General features: G+C 46.6%; 1 protein-coding gene across 1 annotated transcript in view; it reads right to left on the reverse strand.

The window, feature by feature from the left end:
- The window catches only part of grid2 (glutamate receptor, ionotropic, delta 2), a gene marked incomplete in the record, with an annotated part of 320,406 nt that extends 307,122 nt beyond the window's left edge, over positions 1-13,284 (reverse strand). Inside the window, 1 exon segment of the mRNA XM_062542969.1 lies at positions 12,943-13,284. Within this exon segment, the coding sequence (XP_062398953.1) occupies positions 12,943-13,030 (88 nt within the window).
- Between the last annotated feature and the right edge of the window lie 8,839 nt (positions 13,285-22,123).

Raw genomic sequence — 22,123 nt, forward strand, 5'->3', positions numbered from 1 at the left:
AACAGCAGTGCAGAGTGATGGGGAAAGTGACAACAAACCTTCATTCCGACTGACAGCCAAGTGGCTGCGACTCGCAAAGTCTAGTGGGAGAGAAACACATCCCGTGCCTCTTTTAACAGCTCATAAAGTTATATATGTGCAATGGCTGACAGATAGCATCGGTAATATGCAGCCTTGCCTGACTCGGGCAGGCAAAGGATGCATGTCCTTCAGACTGACTGTCAACTGAGAGGCATCATTAAGTTCCTAACTTCACAGCGTGAGCTGTATGCAAAGAAAAACGCACACCAAAACGACACAACAAAGTGAGGACTCATTCACGTCAACATTGGCATACTCATCTAGATGCAGAGAAACTATTCGTTTAGAGCACCCTGCCAATAATGGCCTTGCTTTACCATCAAAGCACGTTCCCAAACAACCATTAATTGAAATGAGGGATTCTTATCTAAAGGCCAGCTGAGACACAAGAAACACTTATGTTGGTAATTTGAAAAGATAAAAAGAACGTTTGGAAATAATTATCATCAGTTGCCGGAAGGCGTCTTGGAATGCATGGACCAACTCTCTTTCACATCTAGAGTTACGTTGGCCTTTTTGATAAGGCAGTGCAATGTATGGAACTGCAACAGCATTTGTTCCCTAATGTCCTAACGCTAGTAAACCAAAAAAAGACACAGCAATAGGGATGCAGTCATGGGCTGCATCTCTACAACTGACACCAGACAGCAGTGTGTGGCTGCTGTCACAGCAACAGTTTTCAAATGTCCATCAGTGGGGAGCTGATAACACATCCCATCATCAGCGCACATATTGGAAAGCACATCGGATTGGCCGTCTTTGGGAAGTAATGTGAGTGTGTGAGCACCACCGGGGGCGATGTCATAATTAAATCAGTCTGTTTGTTTTCTCTCTAGTTTCCGTGGGTACGGAATACAGCACTTTTTCGGTGTTGCTATGAAACACATATTACAGGGCTCCCGAAAAAAAGCCTGGCAATACTGGCCTTGTGACATTTCTGAAATTGATTTTGGGCCGAAAACAAATGGCTCAACTTGTGTTTACATTAAGCCCCCATCCATTTATCAAAGCCAGGCATTGTGTGTGACTGATTACCCTTATTCTTTGATGGAGGGTATGCATTCAGAAGGGACGTGTCTGGTTAGCACACATCAACAGAATATGTTCAACAACATCCTACCCCACGGCATATCATTGGAAATCCCTTGAGAACGAATATGACACAATTAAGTTTCAATTAAGAAACACAGCAGCTATACGTTTTAGTCTTCTCAAATTAAAACTGGAGGACATTGGAAGACATCAATTTCATAACAAATGTGTTTTTGGGACTTTTCATTTATCATTTATCATGACAAGGAGTAGATTTTTTTTCTTTTTTTCCTCATGAGGGAAAACAACATCGCCTTGGCAATAAATCAACGGGCGGAGCTTAAGAGCACCACCTAACGGCGTGCAGCGTTACGCTGGCGTTTCCGGAACTGACACGTCTCTTTAGGTATTTTTTCGACACAGCATGGGCCAACCGGCAGGCAGTGATCCTAATTACGCAGCGTGTTTACACGGGCTTCTCGGCGCGCCTACGCCGCTCCCTACAATCTAAGGGCAGATGGAGGGGCGTGGGGCACTGGGACCATACGAGGGCACTCAAGGCGGCCCACTAGGCAGACTTAATTAAACAAGACTTTGAAGTGGCGGCGGCGGGCACCTTTGGTGTGAGGGGCAAGTCGAGGATGAGGCGCGGCGCGGACTCCGCGGAGAGGCGCGGAGAGGCGAGGCGAAGCGAAGCGACGAGCGACTCCCCCACCAGCAGGCCGACAAACCAGGACCTGTCAGTCACCGCAAATCAGCGGAGACACTTTCCCGGGAAAGAGGGGGCCAGACTGTGCCTTCGAACATGGGGAGCTCTCTCTCTCTCTCTCTCCAAGCAGCCATCCAAAATGGTTGGGGTACGGAGGTGGCCACAGCTGGTGATTTGCACATGGCTAGATGCGCTGAAAGTGTGCGATCGTGGAAAACTCGTCTGGCTGGCTGAGCTGAGCTGAGCTGAGCTGAGTCGAGGGAGCGGCGGTACTCACCCCTAACCTACTGATGCAGTTTATCCACATGCAAATACAGATCCACAAGGCTGCTTTTTAATCTCACAACTACCGAGTGTAGCACTATTAATTGGTCTCCCTGCGCAAACGTACATTATGTGAGTGTGCCGTGAGACGGCAAATAGACCATCCACCCCAATTAATTTAGGGAGCGGCTTAAATGATTCCACATCAGCTGAAGGGGGGGATGGGGGAAAAAAATGCTACAAAACAAAAATGACCAGTCTGGTGGAGGGGGAGGGGGTGTAGAGGCTAAAAGAAGGCTGGGGCGAATTTCACCTTTTTCCACCTCTCTGACGTGCTTCATATTAGAGACATTTTCAAATATTAATATTTCATCCCTTTGCAGGGTGTAGCGTTGCAATATTGAAGAGCGCTGGAATCCCACGGCTGCGTGTAGGGAGCTGTGTAAGGCAGAATCTCACTGGAATCCATCCAGTATCCAATTATCAAAGGCAAGGTGAGAGAAGAGGCCGGGCCAGACTAGCCGCAGGCCTGTCCGTTGCAACAAAGATGAGGGCGAGAAAAGCATGGTCTGCTGATGTCTCATTTCACAGTGACATGGGCAACAAAAAAAAATTAATCCAGCAACACACATATGCAGCAGTAGATTGGTCAAGAGAATTAGAAGCACTGCTTAATTAAGTCCTGCAATGCTATGCATAAATCCTGCACAGGATGCTCTAGTCTACTCCACTGTACACTACAGTAGGGCCGGATATGAGAACGGAGACGAAGGCTCTCTGTTTGAGCCTCTGAGTCTTGTGATCAAAGGCCTCCCCCTAGGGAGCTCAAACAAGATCAGAGCGACACAACAGGACAGATAAACTGAAGCCTCGCCACTTCAGCTGACCGAATCGCAAATCGCAGGACACAAGTGACCATTTAAATGCCACAGACCATTTAAATGCAAAGGGCAACCACAGCCTGCAGCAACACAAACCAATCTACTGGTTGTTTTCCTTTCCACTCTCTCACTCTCTCTCTCTCTTTCTTTCTTCCTTTCTTTTCTTATGCTACCCAATGCTAATTCATTTTGAGAACAAAACTGACGCCAACCCCTGAGCATTCTCTGTCAGTGTGTCTGCTTTGAAAACACACACATTTCCACAGGTTGTTTTCTGTGCCACTGCTTTGTCGCAAGCTACGGCGGGAGTCCTAACGCGCCGTAATTGGCCTTTTCTCTGCCTCCGCCGAGGATCCGCCTTTTCATCGCGGCCACGGTCGTCCTACGTGCCGTTCCACGCCATCGTTCTCCACATCCTTCCCAGCAGACCCGAACCCGTTTGCGGCAATGACAGCGGTTTTACAGGGGTAAACGTGCACTTCGTTTTTGCCCGAGGCCGTTCACAATGTACACGAACAGGCCAAACAAATCCCGTCTGTAATCTCTGCGCCAGTTATGATAAACACACTGGAGTGACATGAAAGACCCTTATTAAAACGCGAGCGGGCGCTCGCACGGCGGCTTTGTGCGCGGGAGCGACATCCGATAACAAGAAAAGACAATTTCCCCTTCGGATGACATAAGCGCGCGCGTGCACGCGCACGAGAGCGTGCACCTCAGCCCGAGCACGGCACACACACACACACGGGGGCGAAGCGTGCCGCCCTCCCCTCTGTCCGGACGCACGTCAGCAGCTGCAGCGGCGGTGAGAATTCCGCGGCGGATTGGCCGCGTGACAGGCCTGGCGGGCACAAACGCCCCAAACACACAACACTTTGAAAAAAAACCAAAAACGCAGTTAATAACAGAGAGGAGAGCTCAGTGCCTTGCGCTCTACACTCACCGCCCCCACCCCACGTCCCCACACACACACACGCACACACACACACACACACACACACACACGCACACACACACACACACACACACACACACATTCCTCCCCAAATCTCACCTCCTCTCCTCCCCCCCTCTACTTTCGCCCTCTCTCTTTCTCTTTCACTCACCCACGCACTCACTCACTCACTCGCTCGCTCACTCACACTCTCGCTTTTCACACCAACTTCACACAAACACAAGTCTCCATTTCTGAAGAGCTGTCTTCCACACCGTGACAGAGGGCTTTTAAAAGACTGTTAAGCAATGATTTTGTGCTCAGGGGCTTGTCCATATTGACTGTGTCCAGTGCTCTCTGAGAGAAGCTGAACACTGACCAGCTGAATCCTGAAGACAGCGGAGGCTAATAGTGCTGAACACGCTGACACAGATAGTGGACCGTACTAAGACTAGCATGCACTGCCATGAAACATCAGCAAGCTTTGAAAGATTAATTTAAAAAAAAAAACATTGTCCATCTCAACAACTTCCGTTTTGGCACTTTATCGTGATACAAAACATCTTTTTTTATGGCATGGAAGTATGCGAGAGTAAATATTTAGTTCTCAGCTGAGAGACCATTACAGGCTCTTAATCCTCTCTGTAAATATTACAATTGCACACTCATCACCCTCAGATGAAGACACTGATTACAATGAGCTGCTCGGGAGTAGCTGAATGAATGCACATCAAAGGCCTACTCAGCAGCCCAGCTAGAGCTGCTCCATAAGCAAGCCTTTCCTCAGCACACCAAACGATAACTTTACTAAATAAATGAATGGACGAATCCATAACTGAATGAGTGAATTGATATCAAAAAATAAACAAATCTGTTCCGTACACACAAAAAGCAATGACACATGAGATATGGTCTGCTTCTGTATGCTCGGAGTCGGACCGTGTTTGCGCTACGGTCCCATTTAGACCGTGCGGTCGCCGTGCCTGGCAGCAGCATGGCAGGCCAGCTCGTGGTTTAAGATTCATGGATATGAGGCGGTGACAGACGATGACGTGCCCCCGCGCCACCCCGGACAACAACGAGGAGCGCGCGGGGGGTGAGTAAAGAGCGGGTCAGCGTCGGAGGATGGGCGGCGTATGCCCTCTTTGCCTCGCCTGTGTGGTCATGCTGCATTAAGCCGTGTAAATGAGAGCGACTGTCAGCCGACCGCTGGCAGTGAGGAGGGGGGGGGACGGGGGGATGATCGGGGGGTTGGGGCGAGGGGTGATGTTTTGCGGCCATGACTCGCGACCGACATCAGCGGCACGTCTCGGCGGGACGCCGCGGGGAGGTGGAGTTCAAGGATGCCCCGACGACAGGTGACAAGAAGCTGGAGGCCGGCCATCAAAAGAGGGGACGACAGCGAGAGAGTTACAGCTGGCTAGGCTAGCACTGTGCGTTTTTTTCCCCCCCTCCTATGATCCCACTCCAGATTAGTCAACCTGTAAAGCGAGGAACAGATCAGATTTACAGATTTACAAAGCACCGCCAGGCCACTGGTGGCATGCAAGACAAGCCGGTGATTGATTTGTCATGTCTGGTCAGGGTCATCACTCTCTTCTCACATACTATACTATATAACCTACATGCCATGCACTCTTCTAAGGATAAGGCTCGCCTAGACTGAATTCCAGAGGGCAGTTCATTTTCCTTTGAGAGCTCTCCACTTCCCTCTCCCTCTTTTCCAGTCCTCTTGCGATTCAGTAATGCATATTATGGTCTGTTTCCGTGACCTTGGTGCATGAACTGGGCAAAGCCCTTGGTTTGAGTTTAAGACACGCTTCCCCTGAGCTGTGCAGTCAGCCATTCCTCCGCGGAGGGACCCCGAGGGCATGGAACACTCTTCAGCCCCCAGAGCCTACAGTCTCTTCAGACACAAAACAGCCTCGTCACTAGTGCTGAGCCACAAGCACACAGCTCCTCCTCGACCGACCCCAGAGGATTTACATCCAGCTGCACGCACGCACACACACACACACTTACTTACTTACAGTACTCACACACACACACACACACACACACACACACACACGCGCAGGCACGCACACACACACACACACACACACACACACACACGCACACGCACACACACGCACACACACGCACGCACACGCACATGCACGCACACACACACACACAAACACACACACACACACACCCACACCCACACACACACACACACACACACACACACACACACACACACACACACACACACACACACACACACACACACACACACACGCACGCACACACACACACTCCTGTCATGGCAACCGAACAAATCCCCATTTTAGCACTATAGCCTCTGACTCCTCCTACTTCCTCCTACGACTGAGAGTGGTGTGAAGAGGAGAACCCTATTTGCCCACAACCCCATAAGCAGACCCAAAGCCTCCCAGTGTGGGGCCAGGCTTCTCGGTGGGATGCGACTGGCATTTACGTAAGAGTAATTATGGGGTGCTCCGTGCACAGTGCAGTGACATAGATCGGCGTTTGACCTTTGCCGGGAGCGGCGAGGAAATCACCGCTTCAGGGTCAGAGAAAATCGAAGGAATTAGTGAGGCAAAAACAACAATATCCACATGATTAGAGTAGGCTTCTTCTAAAGAGGATTTAAAGCTTAACTTTTTAAGATTTACAAGACTTATGCTTAGGACATACAGTAATTGAATAAGGCATTTGCATACGGATTATCGTGCAAGTTTTAATTCATTTTTATGTAATATGTCAAGGAGATATTTATTTTAATGTATACATGGGAAATGTGACGGATGAGCATGAGGATGACGTGTGAATTATTGAGCTAAGAAATTAGAAATAAGATGGATTACACCAAGACAAGCTATGCTTGCCACACACTTGGCTTACTGGCTCACCCATGAAACTATATGATTGGAGAAAGGGCTGTACTAAGGAAGCACTGATACTGCATATCAGATATACCTACAGTACATGTTATATATTCAACAGCAGTTTCTGCCGGCTTTGCTATGTTTTTGAAGGGGCACATTAAAGTATACTGTTTCTCATCCAAATTAGGAGTGACAACTGTGATGGCAGATGCAAGAGTGAGTGGTTATTTTTGCCCACATTTACATTTTTACTGATAACTCAGGTCACAAGACTGAGAAAACCCAATGCAAAGTAAAAGCTGCAAATTTAAACAGCGCAAAGTTAAACCAGACAGTAGATTAAAGAGTTGCCTCTGTGAAAACTTCACAGCAGCAGACGAGAGACATCAAAAAATAACGCCAATCAATTATGAAAACTTTTCCCTTAACGAAAAACAAAGCTTTGAAGCTGGTTTCTCTGTCCATAACAATATGCACACATCTAGTTTAATAGGAAAAATCAAAGAAGCCAAAAGGCGACAGAAAGCATCCGCTACATATTTGAGATCAATGCTGTAGGACCAGCAGGTCAAGGGGCATTGACAAGACACAGCATGTGTCTGAAAGGAAATCCTATTAGTATAAGTGGTAGTTATTTTCAACCACCGACCAATTAGTATACAATTGCTGACATGCTCCTGAAACCTGGCATCATTATTTCATTAGGCTCATAAATCTACTAAGGTTACAAAATGAATGTAATATCGACTGCCTGGCCATATTGTCTTGAGTGGAGGGGGTCAGGGTCAACAAATCAGTCCAGCTCACCGAATGTATAATAGCATGGTAGGAATACAGTACAGTATAAGCAGGACATGAATATAATTCAGTAGGAACACAGACAGAGGATCTGTGATGAACAGGACAGCGGATGATGTAGCTCTCTGTCTCTCTCTCTCTCTCTCTCTCCCTCTCTCTCTCTCTCTCTCTCTCCTCCTCTCACCCTGTCTCCTCAACTTTGAGTTATGTGAACACAGCAATGTAGTGTGCTAAATAATGCCTACAGCAAGGCTTGATTGACGCGTTCACAGTAGTGCTGTGCAGCAGTCCGCTGGGAGTGTGTTTACTAAACAAACAGGAAATTACTTGAGTTTTGACATCAGCAGTACAAAAAAGACTGCTGAGATCCAGCTTTACAATACTGCACAGAAAAAGAAACAGCGGGAAACATGTTGTGTTGAAAATCCACAAAATTAGGATGCACTGTACAGTACAGTACAACCACTCAAGATGATGCTTTTAGTTTTTGTAACGCACAAAAAAAATCTGTTCTCAAAATGTGAGAATGTAAGATATAAAGATGCACTTACAAGCCCTGACTAATAGTGACCCATCCTCCCCCCTCCCACACACACAAACACACACACACACACACAAACACACACACACACAAGTAGTACTCCACCATTTGGCACACAGTGTTTTTTTTTTCCATTATCATTTTTGTGAAGCCAATGGGCGTATTTCTGCTCTTTTCCTCTCTCATGCAACACAGAGCAGGCACTGTCTGAGCTGGCAGCCTTAATGGAGACGTCGGGCGCTCTTTTTTTTTTTCTTGGACAGAGACCTGGGGCTCACTCCTGTCCGAGAGGGCAGAAAGCTGGTCAGTGGTCGCTCTGATTTTTCACCGCCCCCGTGAACATCCACTCACGCCGGGGAAGACAGACAGTGGCGGCAACATGGCACAGTAAACTATGCTACAATAAAACAGCAACAACAACAACACATTCACTGCATCTAGTCTCCGCCATGTACAGTAGCAGCACCTTGGCTAATGCCCACGATACGATACAGAAAAAGCATTTCATATTCATTTTTTGCTGTATTTCCACATGAATTGTTTATGAAAAGACCTATTTGTGCAGTTGCTTGCATGGAATATCGGAGGGAAATAATCATTTGTGGCCACGGCTTTCAAACATTAATCTTTCAGAACTGCCTTCACAACATTGTTCCGGATACAATATAAACATCAAAACAGACATGCTGCTTTAAGCCAGCACAGAGAGCAGTTGTGATCCTGTCACCAGGGGCACCTATCTCTGTACATAAAAGCAAAAAAAAATGCCATAGAACAGTGAAACATGCAGCTAAATATAGCAGTTTTAGGTTCAGCTGTTGACCAGCCCACAAAAAAAAACACTCTCTTCCACATCAGATTTCTTTTCAAGTCATTCAAATCACACCAACAGACAAGCACGACCAAAAAAAAAAAAGGATCTCCCATGCGAGAGGTGTGAAAAATAGAACGCGAGTGACTAAACGATTCTAAAAGCAGAAACGAGGATGGTAGCGGTGATGGAAGGTCAAGACGGACTATTTGGGATTTCATGCAGCATTGACCAGCTCTTCACATCATTATTTTCTTGTTACAAAGACCTAGGGAGTTTTTCCTCTAAAAATAGAAAACTGACATGGCTCTGTCCATCTGGCCCACCTGCAAAGCTTTGGTGAGGATTACGCACTGAAAATTTCCTGCCACTAAAGACCAATATTTAAGCGAATGGGGAGAGAGGGGAAGCAAAGATGCATTCTGTTTCTTGCTTTAAGCATCAACAGGCAAGATTACTATTTTAGCTCTGTACTGCATTTAAATATACTCTTGACTGTGTTCAAACATGATGCAGTGTATCCTTATACAGACCAAAAACCCATAGAGCCTCTGTGCATCAAGTTCATTGAGATACAAATATACTGTATTCCTTCCAGCAGTTTCTCTGGGCAAGCTGGTGACGTTAACCAATCAGAGCATGACATTGGCTCAGAGTCAGGGATTAAGCCGCCAGAATGTCAGTCAAGCAGACAGAACAGGTGATAGGCTCCATGAGCCCAACAGGAAGACCAAGAGGCGGGATAACTGAAGAGCTTGGTTTTCAAATCTCTGGCAAAAGTTGATTGATCTGTATGGATTGAATGTCATCGCCATAATTACTAGCCACTAACCACTCTGGCCTCTAAACCAGCTGGAATCTGCTGACCACTGCATGCAGGTGTCATTGATGGATTCAAAATGAAATGGTTATGCTGTTCAATGCTCTCATTTTGTCATCTCCTACGAAGGAATGAGGCCAATCCTGACACACACACACACACACACTCTCTCACTCTCTCTCTCTCTCTCTCTCTCTCTCTCTCTCTCTCTCTCTCTCTCTCTCTCTCTCTCTCTCTCTCTCTCTCTCTCTCTCTTTCTTTGTCTCTCTTTCATATACCCACACACTCACCCACCAGCAGACACTGCCACATTCACTCGAGTGCATTTCTGTTCGAGTTGTTCTGCCTTTTGATCTCTGGACTGATAACAGGCACCGTGCTGACGGTTGGGGAAGAGTCTGAAGTTCACTCTTTCCTTTCAGCTGGGGATTTGCACATCATAAAAACCAAGAGGCAGTGTCCTATCCTGCCCGTTAACGGGCTGCAACAGTGTAACCCAATGCACCATTATGTCCGCTAAACTGCGGTACAAGGTGCCTTTTGTGTGAACAAACAATGTGCCATATAAACATGTCACCCACAAAACACACGCCGGGCTTTTACAGCGAAGACAAGTCTCTTTGACGAGTCTCCCTCTGCTTTTGACTTACTGGAGGGACACATAAACACAGGAATGGAAAAGAGTTATCTGTAAACCACTTACAGTCAAGACAGTTGCAATTAATGTATCATGGCTGACTTTGGATTGAGCAAAGTCTTCTCCACATGCTCAAAGATTTGACATTGGGATAAAAGTATAGCCTAGTACATAGCCTGCTAAACAACCAAGTCAGACTTGAACAGGCATCACACGCACAACATGACCTACAGTATATTATTGGCTAACAACTTAAAATGGGGTTTTACTCTCTAACTACTGACTGTAGTCAAAACTTGGTGGCTTGTGATGACTGCAGTTAGTGACTGCTACTTAGGGGACCTTATCAGCCACTAGGGGGAGAGTGTTCTGCCAAACTCGAGACACATTTCACCCAACAAAACCTGACACGAGAACCGGATTCAGTTTAAACTCCTCAAACCAACGGGGTGTTAACTGAAATAAACTGTCAATGACTCTGGTCCAACAAGAGAACGGAGAAACCTTTGAAGTGTGGCACTCGTCGTGACTAACATGGTGTAAGGAGGGGGGTATATTTGGCTATTGAACCCAAGGCAAGAGGGTGGATATGCAACAGCAAGAGGGAGCCGGGCAGATCGACATAATGCCACGGATTTTGGGTCTATCCAACGACATAAATCACAGTGACTTTGTGAATAGCCTCATAAAGCGGCGCCATTGCCATTCAACGCACGGAGCCCTTGTGCTTCATCCAGCATGCAGATCATTAAGGAGCCTCCTCGGCAATCAAGTAATGCCCGCGTGATGAAATGCTTTGATCCGGTGAAATAAAGAATGCAATGTTCTGTTTTCCTGTATGTCATTCTTCTTCTTCGCTTCCTCCCCTTCCGCATCAGAGAGAAAGATTAGATGCGGATTACTTATGACAATGTCAAAAGTTAGTGGATCTGTGCCATGGCTCTGGCGTTATCTTTTGCACTATGCACGGTGTATGTCATGACTGATCCTGAAAGAGGTCACATATTTTACTTTTCATGGAGCTTGAATATAGAAGATAGGTCTTGTCAACTGCGTTGTGCATGCTGTTTGGTGGCGTTTGCCTGCCATCTGTAGTCTATGTGGGATGGCTGTATAGGCTATATACATACAGTATATTCCAACTTGCGTGACCAATGAAACGTGACCAATGACGAAAGGGTGACTTTATTTTTGGAATTGGCTACAGTCGTCCTTTTTTGAAGTCCATGGTGATAAGTCAAAATGGCAGCCGAGGAAAATGAGCTATTGATGACTGAGTAGGCTACTGGACACATCAAGATAATAGCAAATGGGACGGGATTTTTTCTATTTTACTGGAGAGAAGTGACAAGTGATTGGATGTCAAGGTTGTTTAGCTTTCTTGATCATCCTGGTCTTGACTGAAAACTAGCCTAATTATCATCCATAGGCTACTGAAAGAAAATGAAGTGATTAAATAATATCACGTCCTCTAATACAGCATCTCTCCATTCAGGGTAAAACTAATGTTTTAGTTTTTTCAAGGGGAGAGGTGACAATTATCAACTCGCATCTCTTCTAGACGACATCAAATATTATCAAATGTCCATATTGTGCATTTTGATCTTAAATCAAAAATAATCGAATAAGTCTAATTTAAATCCATCGCTAACATACTGACTTGACTTTTACAGAAGCCACATTCATTCTTTCATCTCTCTCTCTCTCTCTCTCTCTCTCTCTCTCTCTCTCCTTGCGCTTGTGTGGATGACCCATTTGTCCATTTGGAAGCATAAAAACTACTCAGTCATATAGCACCCTTGACTGAGGTCCACTGTGTCTACCCTTCGCTAATGATTCCTGCAACCATACAACCATTATGAAATACGTTCTCTTTCCGTCTCTCTCTCTCTCTCTCTCTCTCTCTCTCTCTCTCTCTCTCTCTCTTTCTCTCTCCCACGCGCATCCATACACATCAGGGATGCCAATTTTCTATTTTCTCGTGCTTTCCCTGCACACACTGAACCAAATGAAAAAGCCTACATTATAGATCTGTTCCGCGTTAATGCTGCCACTTGTTTAGAGGTATAGTTAATGATTTTTCAAACCACCTGTTCTTAGTAAATAGCCTCCCTATTATGACCACAGCAATGCGCAGTAATCCACCAACATCAAATATTTGGTCGACAGTAACGTAGTAGCCTGTTATTTGAATGTATTTTTTTACGGGTAAATGTAGCCTATTCACAATTAGAGAACGCATTAAAATTACCCCAATGGACTAAACAAAGGACTATCTGGACAAATTCATGGCCATTTAGCCACTACAGGGACAGTGCGTGGCAAGCAGTTGTGTATCTGAAGGGTGACATCGACAGGGGACCCTGGGGATAGCTTGAGCTCCGCATTGGTCTTCAACAGTTTATTGTACGAATAGAATACAAAACATCGTTTAGCATAATTCAATAATATGAAATGTATTTGAAATTGCCAGCAACTTATAAAACGTCTAAAGTTTCAGAGGGGAAGAGGGAAAGGTGTCAGTGTTAACTATAACTTACCGATATGTATGATTGAATCGGCAAGCAAGGGCTTCCACTCCTGACACCAAATAGTGACCAATAAGACCACTGCCGGAAAAACTTTCATCTCTCCCGCTGTTCGAGGTTATTTTCCGTAATGTAGGCAGGCGATTTTAAATCCCGAGTGACTGAAGATTTAGTCCAGATAGATGATTTCCTTCTCCGGTGCCGTCCGTTCCCTGGTATTTTGGGGGGCTTGAATGAGACTGTATTGAGCAGAGCGAAGCAATTTCCAAACGCTAACCCTTTTTATAACATCCTCTTTCCGTCAAATCATCCTGAATGCGCAAGATTTCTTCTTGTTCGAATCCAAAGCAAACTCACCCGTGCAGAGTCATGAACGACATCAAAACCAGATTGCATTAAGCATGTTGTCACGATGGTCTGCTTCTTTAATGCGACTCAGAAACGGACCTCCGACAAGATCAGAATGGACCGTGAGCCATGCCTCAGACACGACGCATTCTTATCAGCCTCACCGAACCAAACATTCAAAGAATAACTTCCTTTTTTCGTGAAGACGCAGTAAAGCGCTCCTAGAATTCAGTCGACCGAAGCGTTAAAACGGAAGGATTCGGGCTGAAAAGAAACAAAATCGGCGAGCCCTTTTATTCCAGAGTACCGTGGAACAGTGAGGCGACACTTTTTCTGCGACAGAAAGAACTGTATTTCAGCTCGGAGCGCGCAATGACGCTCCGCATGCGGATTCCCGTTAGCATTTGTCGGATGAACCGGACTGAGTGGGAGGAGGAGGCAAGGGGAGGGATGCAACTAGACGCACAGCATCAGTAGCCGGCCGCGTTCGGTGTAGGACTAAATTACCTTAGAGGAAGATAGACGGAGAGAGAAAGATGCAAAGAGGGAGGGGTGGTAACATAATCATGGAGAATGGTAATCTGTGAGGCTCTAGCTCCTCCCCAGTCCGGCAACTGGCACTCTTGCTCTCTGCAACAAATGAAGACATGATGCTTTCAATCACGTCTTCATTTTACTTGTTGGGAAGAGTTTTTCATGACGCTGTTGAATTATATATAATTATTACAGGGGCTGTATGGGATAACTTTAATGTTGGAGCCCAAAAGTAGGCTTTTGGTGCGTTATGAATACGTATAATTAAGGGTCATGTAGAACTATGAAATATCATGCTACACTGATGTGACCACTAAAGACATTAGCACTTTAATCACATGGCCTATTTCTGTGCTACTGTGGTTTCATGTACTAAACATATAAGTACCTCATCCTCTCCACCTGAGCAATGATGAATGCAAAGGTAGTGTAAAGTGTGAAGACTTGAGCAAGAATTGAGCAAAAGCCCAATTTCTTTCATTGTTACTGTTTTCACTGTAATATTCCTTATTGTCTGGTAGAGGAAGCAAAAGACAAACACATTAGATTGCATAAGGATTCTGCATACTGCATTGCAAATGTTGTGCATGGAGGCACAGTTGTTGATGGCTATACCTGATACTGTGTAGATAGGTAAAGATGTTTTTTAGAGCGCCCCAGTGAAAGCAAAGACCTCTGGGGAGCAGAGGGAACATTTGCTGCTATGGGCCCATATTGAGAAAACTCCCGGCGAGCCAGTGATGCTCCATTAACTGCAATGATTGGATAAGGCATGTAAGAAAACGTAGATGTGCCGCATATTAATGGCGTACGGGATGAACTTTGCAGAGGTCACTTCAGTTTCTCAGCATGCTTTTATAGACCAGTGAGGAAGAGATGACCCCCCCCCACACACACACACACACACACACACACACACACGCACACACACACGCACACACACAACCCATTCATGTACAGTACACACCATGTAGCCAATGAAAATAGGTTCCTTTTTACTGTTACTGTCACACATGTAGGTTATAATGGGACGCAGGGCATCATTGTCAAACACCCTGCTGTCTGAGATACCATCTCATGAAAACAGGATGTTGTTTGCCCCGCCTATGCAGTAGGGCATTCTGTTGATCCGATTCTAATCAGATTCTCAAACTCGTGCCCAGAGCCTAGGAATGACATTTTTTTTTTCTTTTTGATGTGAAGATGTGTAAATGTTTATGGGCAGTTTATGGGGGGACGCTCTTAAAGTCTGCCTCTCTCTCTCTCTCTCTCTCTCTCTCTCTCTCTCTCTCTCTCTCTCTCTAAGTCCCGAGTGCTGCTCAGGTGTGCGTTTGAGAGCTAGTTAGTATGCATGCAGTCACACCTCAAGGACACATCGCTGCTGGAGATTTGCCACTTTGCTAAGGCCAGGAAACACTCTCCTCAGGAAGCAGCAACATTCAGTGCCGTTACCACAAGTCAGCACAATAAAGCTGAACCGTGGTCAGGAATAAAGAGATGGCACCCTCAAAAAAGTTACGCCTTCTTGGCATTCTCTTTCTTCCTTTTTTTTTTTTGTTGTTTTTTTTTTGTTGCTTCACATTTTGCGAGGCCTCAAACTCAAACGCTAGCATTGCTCACGTCTTGAATCCAAGCCATTATCCAACCCTGGTCTGCGTTGAGTGATTTAAGGGTTTTAATATTAGCACAAACAAAGACTCTCTTGCTCTGCTTTGTAATGGCAAACTACAGAGAAGGGCATTCGGGGGATTATGAGTCACTCAGGTTTACAAAAGACAGGTGGGTGGATTTCAAATAAAAGCTGGATCCATTTCAGAACAAAAGCTCTCCTGACATCCACAGGTAGGCACCATATGCTTGACATCAGGAGGAAGCATTTTCCATTTTCTGTAATCCAGTGTTTTGAGTGTGTGTGTGTGTGTGGGGGGGGGGGGGCAGAGTGGGTCATTCAGTCATTATCATTTTCCAAATGACTGAGATACATTTACTGAACTGAGACAATAGCAGTGCTCAAAATAATAAACGCAAACCTAAACCCATTATTCAGCTGCTGCTAACCGATGCTTCTTCACAGAAATAAACACCTGTGCATACCCCTCACACCCCAACATATCTGATAGCATAGGCTCTGATTATGTCATAGAATTGCATCGCTAAGGTCCTATGAGGCACTCCTTTTGCCGTGGGTATAAATCAGGCAATCATGTTATCCAGAGGCTTGCAATGTGTAATGCTTGCACCTGCAGACTCCTATGAGTTTAGCTGTATGACTTGTATTGGTTCCACTGTCATGAACATACAGTGCACCCTATGCCTTACTATGAAGACTTAACATGTGAAAAAAGCCAATGCATGTCAGTATTCACAGAACGTCTTGCTACAAATGGGAACTACTACATGCCCCATGCTATTTTTTGACTATTCAGCTTCACTGTGTGATTGTTATAATTAATTGAATTTGGTTTAATCTATAATATGTATAAAACATATTATCTATAATAAATCTGTGTTTCTCTGCTTCAAGTAATTATACAGGATCTCACAAGCTGTGACATAAGATGTTGACTTTAGGATGATTAAAACGTATCAATCTGATTGAATATGATACCACGTCTAAAACAACAGCATACTGCACATTGAAAAACTGCCCATTGTGTAGGAGCCAATTGGATTTTAGACTTTACTACAGAGTACAGAACTTCACATTATGTATAGTGCATGATAAAGAGTCTGAAATGTGAGCTAGCATTTATTATATATTTATGGTATATTGGCCTCTTCATGTTGCCGGCAGAAGTAAAGGTCTATTATTAAGTTTCTGAATCAATTTGGCTCGTGGCCAAGCTCTTCCCATAGTCAAAGACTATGAGTGCATCCTCAACCAGAAACCCTCGCTCTGACCAAAGGCAGCACTCTGGTCAAGCAAGGAGACGAATGGCTTGTAGGGGGGGTGATGAGAGACAGATACAGTAATGAGAACAGGCTGGAATCTATAAGGAAACAGGGCTGCAGCCTCTTCCTAAGGATTGGGGAGCTGTCCAGTCAGGACTGGTGCTGAAATACGCATCAGTGCTCTGCGATTCCAAGACCTCCCCAGAACACTCCCACAGGAGAAAGCAGCAGCTGTTGACCACTTTCCTTCGGTCAGTAGAAGAAAAAAAAAGGGGGGGGGGGGCCTTTATAGTCACTGACTGTTCAGACAGTCCTGGTGGTGTTGCACTTGCCACAATGGAGTGGCCCAGAGTTCTCATACCACCCTGGCGGATAATAGTCCCAGACAAGGTGAGCGGGTGGAATGAAGGGGAAAAGCAGACGCCTCTTTATCCCACAAACGGCCTGCATATTGAGCAAATGGTGCCTGTGATCAAAGCTGCTGGCTTTTACATAAGGAGGGATGCAGAGCCTCATTGAAGTTCCTCTATGCAAACAGCAGAGGTCCCCCTTCTATTTGATCTGCTTAACTCTTTTGTTTCAGTACACACATTATGGTAACATGACATATATTATACTAATCCAGATGCCTCTATTCTTATATAAGGTGACTTATATAACATGGCTGAAAGCTGGAGGAGATATATGCACAGTCAACACTCTTTAAGTTCATGCTACAGCTTTATTCTGGCTCACCACCATGAATTAATGCTTCTTTCTAAATGCCTGGGATCTCGAGGGACAAAGGCAGTTATCAGAGGCCCTTAGAAAATGACACCAGTCTATCCAGGCACTCAGCATCATACTATTGGGTGGTGCTTAAAAAAGAAAACCATATCCATGAAGTGTGTGTGTGGGGGGAGGGGGGGTGCGGTGCTCAGTTGGTGGTTTTTGTGCATCAGTGTCTGGGTCAATAAGCCCGCAGGACCAGCTGAATAAAGATGAGCTGCGGCTTATTTACAGTTTCCTGTAAGCGGGACGTCAGAGAATGAGGCACTTAAATCAATCAGGCCACTGTCTTCGCAGACACCCCAGTGTCCAGCTCTGATCCCCGCCCGGTGGTGGTGGCAGCCCGGGTGGAGTGGGCATGAGGGTGTAGATGGCGACTGGACTGAACTGAACTGGGGGGGCGGGGGGAGGTGGAGAGGGGGGCAAGCCCACTTCCGTCAAGATCTGACAGGTGCCGCCGTGCCTCTATCGGTGCTCCACCCTGGCACGTTGGAGGCATAGCAGGACAGCCGGAGCGCCGACTGACGGAGTGCTCGGAGTCGAGGGTGCCAGGGGGCGGATCCTGCTCCTCCGTGAGGTGCCTGGGAGACGGTAAACAATGGGCTGTGATTTAAATATTAATGGCGTGATTTAGCCGACTGCTAGGGTGATGTGTTATTTTTGAGTGTGTTTGTGTGTGTGTGTGTGTGTGTGTGTGTGTATACGTGTGTATGAGCGTACATGTTTGTGTGTGTGTGAAGGAGAGAAATAGAGAGGGAGTAGAGAAAGGTTTTTAGTGGGATATCATCAATATTGAATGCTCATTCGTGAGTAACCATGTTTGCTTGTTTATTCATTGGGATGGGTTTTTTTTTTCCTGCGGGTTTAAATCACTCCCTGTGATTAAGTTTCTTTGCAGTGTTACAGTCAAGGACACGGAGTTCCTGTGGCACACAAACTGGTTGCTGTTTGACATCAGTGCAAGACCACCCTCGGGGATCCCTGGCTAGCGGATGACAGTGGGGCCAACTGCTGTGTTTTACTTCCTGGAAAAATGCCCTTCATGTTGAAATTTGCTTTGCATGATTAATGGATCACCTTGTGTGGGGGTGACTTTACTTTTTTAGTGGAGCCTGCAGTCATGGTTTGGCAGATATAGACGGGTCAAGCTGACTAGTGTGTTTTTTTCAATATAGGGTGGGTACGAAATGAGGGAGGAGAGGGGGAGAATGGAGGGGTCTTCTCACATTTGAACAAGACAGTGTCCGATGCGGAGCTTAGACATGGAGTTCTATCTCCATCACAGCCGACTGTGTTTACAGAGTAGCAAGAAAGAACCACTTTCAGAGAATGTGGGACTGAGAAGTGAAATGAGAAAAGAAGACACAAATTGCAGGGTTAGTATAGTCATTTTTCTGAGTAAAAAAGAAAAGAAAAAAAAATCAGTCCATCTGAATGGATCCATTTCGATTTCATTACTGAAATAATGGACAATTCCAGCATACATGTAAATCCATCAATCCTACTTAAACCCAGAGGCCGCGCTGCCTGGCTGTTTTGCTTAGCTGTTTTCTAAATGTGCTTCGGCATTGTGCTCCGCCATTCTGCTCCCTTCAGTCAAGCACTCCCCCCCTTCTCTCACTCCGTGCGGGGTGACAAGAGTGGTTGGAGAAACTGGGTCGTATATTTATTTGTCTCCGAATCGCACTGTTTTTCTGATAAGCCCGAGCGCATTGTGTACCGAGCGTCTATCCCTCAGTGTGCGAGTTTTTGGGTGCTTAATTTTGGAAGCGCCTTTCTATTGATTCGGTGGTGGAGAGGGGGAAATAGAAGAAGGAGAAAAAGAATGAGGAAGGTGAGCCTCGGTGCAGCAGCAGCAGCACAGAAGAGACTTGAGAGATTATCGAAAGAATAACTTGTGTTGCCATATCTCCACCAGCCTAACCCTTTCAGGCTCTTTCAGGTGAGGGGAGTCTAATTGGTTTTCTGGCTGACTGACCCTGAAAACAGAGAGAAAGTGAGGAGGGGCAGAAAGGGAGGCTGCCTAGGCCTGAGAAGATTTAAATGTTCAATGCCGAGAAGCAGATGATAAGGACAGAAAAATGACCAAGGGGAGACAGAGAGAGAGAAAGAGAGTGAGAAAGATGAAGGAAAGAAAGAAACAGGCACAGAGAGAGAGAGAGAGGGAGAGGGAGAGAGAGAGAGAGAGAGGGAGAAAGGTTCAATGTGTGAGGAATAGACTACATTCAATAACCCCTCAACATCCCAGCCTTCAGTAGGCTTTTAGCCTGTCACCTCGGCCACAAGGAGAGAGCTAGATTTTTGTTAGCAGAGGTTAATAGAGGAGTTCGAGCTGGAAGAAAAGCTAAAGAGTGTGTGTGCATGTGTGTGTTTGTGTGTGTGCGCATGTGTGTGTGCATGTGTGTGTGTGTGTTTGGTGAGGGAGGGGGCAGGTCACACAAGCAACTTACCAGAAATGAACAGCAGCGGGGACTTAATTGAGGCAGGTAGGTAGGCGGCGAGGGGTGTGCGCCATGTGTCAACACCTCACCCGGCGCCTGCATAGCCTCGCAGATTTAATGCAATCACGCTGACGGTGGGTCATCATTATCATCGAGATGCATGACTGGCTCTTGGCGGCGACGGCACTCAGGTGCCATAAAGCCGGCAAAAAATAAACACCCCCCCCCCCACACACACACACCCGTCCTCCGTCCACCCCTCCGCCCCCTTCCCTCCATCCACTCATCCTTCCCCTCCTCCACTCCCCTGTCCTCTCTCTTTCGCCCTTGCCCATTTTCATGTATGCAGCAGGACTTTTACGGCACTCGGAGGCGCCGTCTGCTCCCTGGCCCAAGCCACAAAGGTGTCAATATATTTCTGTAGGGGGAAGAGGGACTATAGGTGTACCTTGCACTAGGGACGGCGTAGAAACAAGCGAGCCGGTGGCGGCTCCCGGAAGCCTCTCTGGGCGCCTCGATAGCTCTCGCCCGGATGGATGGATGAGAGAGGGAATGGACAGAGACAGACAGCGGGGAGGTGGCAGACGTCGAGGCGCGGTGGCGACGATAGCGAGGAGGAGCACCTCGCGCTGCCTTTATCAGATAAACCCTATTTCGGAAACAGAAAATAGTGCCTGAAGGCTACACAGTTTTTTTGTGAAAGGTAATAAAACTGTTGCAGGTGTTCAGAATGTTTATACCTCATTGTTTCCTCAGCTGCTTCAGGCAATCCAACTATTTTTTTTTTTTTCATGAATTTGTGATGTGTGAGGAGTCTAACACTTCCAGACAGGAGCGCGGTGGAAGGACACCCCCATGGTCTGCTGGAGGAAGCCGGGTGAATGTTGCTGGCGCGGCGCAGCAAAGCCGGTATCGATGTTTCCCAACATAACTGTGCCCAAGTGTGTTTGTGTTAAGCTTCCGAAACGATCAATCTGGCATGCTCTTGTGACGATCAAACAGCGGAATCAAACGCCCAGGATCTATAAGGAGGCCCTTCAACCTGGCAAGTTCCTGGGGCTGTATAATTTATGCTGAAGGGTGAGAGGCCTTGCACTTGCCTGAGAGTCTGAATGATAATCAAGGAAAGTACAGCATCCCAACTGCTGTCTCTCCCTCTCTCTCTCTCACACACACACACACTTTCTCTCTCTCTCTCTCTCTCTCACACAAACACACACACACACGCACACGCACACGATGATCTTGCACCAGGGGCATCGTCTCACCATCTCGATTATTCCTCGTAGCTGCGGATTTCATATCCAATTTACGGAACACGCCATCAAGTGATCCCACGCCGTACATCCCGCTCATGAACATCATTGCTTTCTCAGAGGGATTCTCTCTCCGTAATGGCGGATTCACTCCCACTTGCCGCACGGGGGAATAATAACAGAATTTATTTGCCATTACGGCTCGCCGTCCTTTGTTTTTGCGATTGCGCAGGGGTTGTTTGGATGGTGGGTTGGAGAGATAAGGATATTACTGCAGGGGAGCCGCCGGGGCCCCTAAGCCTCGTCTCCCTGGGATATTGCCTCAGAGGGGGGAGAGACAGGGAGAGGGAGATGCATCAGTCTGATGTTGGTTGATGGATAAGGTGCTTCTCTTCTCGCTTCTCTGCCTCTCACGCCGTCGTCTCGTCTTGCTGCCTCTATTCTGCTGGAACACATCCATTTGATTTAACATGGAAGATAATGTGTCCATGTTAAGAAAGACATCATGCTGTAACGATGATTGGCAGGTCTGATTTCTACACTCTGTAGGGGGCTTTATCTGGTCTCTGATCAGCCTCTTCCACTTGATGATCAGAGCCAGGGTTCGCCAGGACCTGGAACACATCACAGGTCAGAACGTGGAGGGTATGATGTATGAGCTCACCACAACTGTCCTATCTCTCTCCCTTGGACTGTAATTCTGTGTGGGGAATGGACACGCCTACATGTGCTGACCTGTCTCTTCATCTGCGGTGGGGTGAAAGGTCAATCCTGCCAGCTCTAACGGGAGGCTGGCAGCTCCGCGGGGGACCGGGGGGAATGTGGCGTCTGGCCCCGGGCTGACCTCTCCTCGGCACCTGAGGGTCACCGGCACAGCATGCCACGTCTCCGCACAAACTCTCAGCCACAGCTCCCTGCCTCACCTGTGGACGTGCCGTATAGTAACTCTCTGGA

The sequence above is a fragment of the Sardina pilchardus genome, chromosome 8, assembly GCF_963854185.1.
Source record: "Sardina pilchardus chromosome 8, fSarPil1.1, whole genome shotgun sequence".
Taxonomy (NCBI): domain Eukaryota; kingdom Metazoa; phylum Chordata; class Actinopteri; order Clupeiformes; family Clupeidae; genus Sardina; species Sardina pilchardus.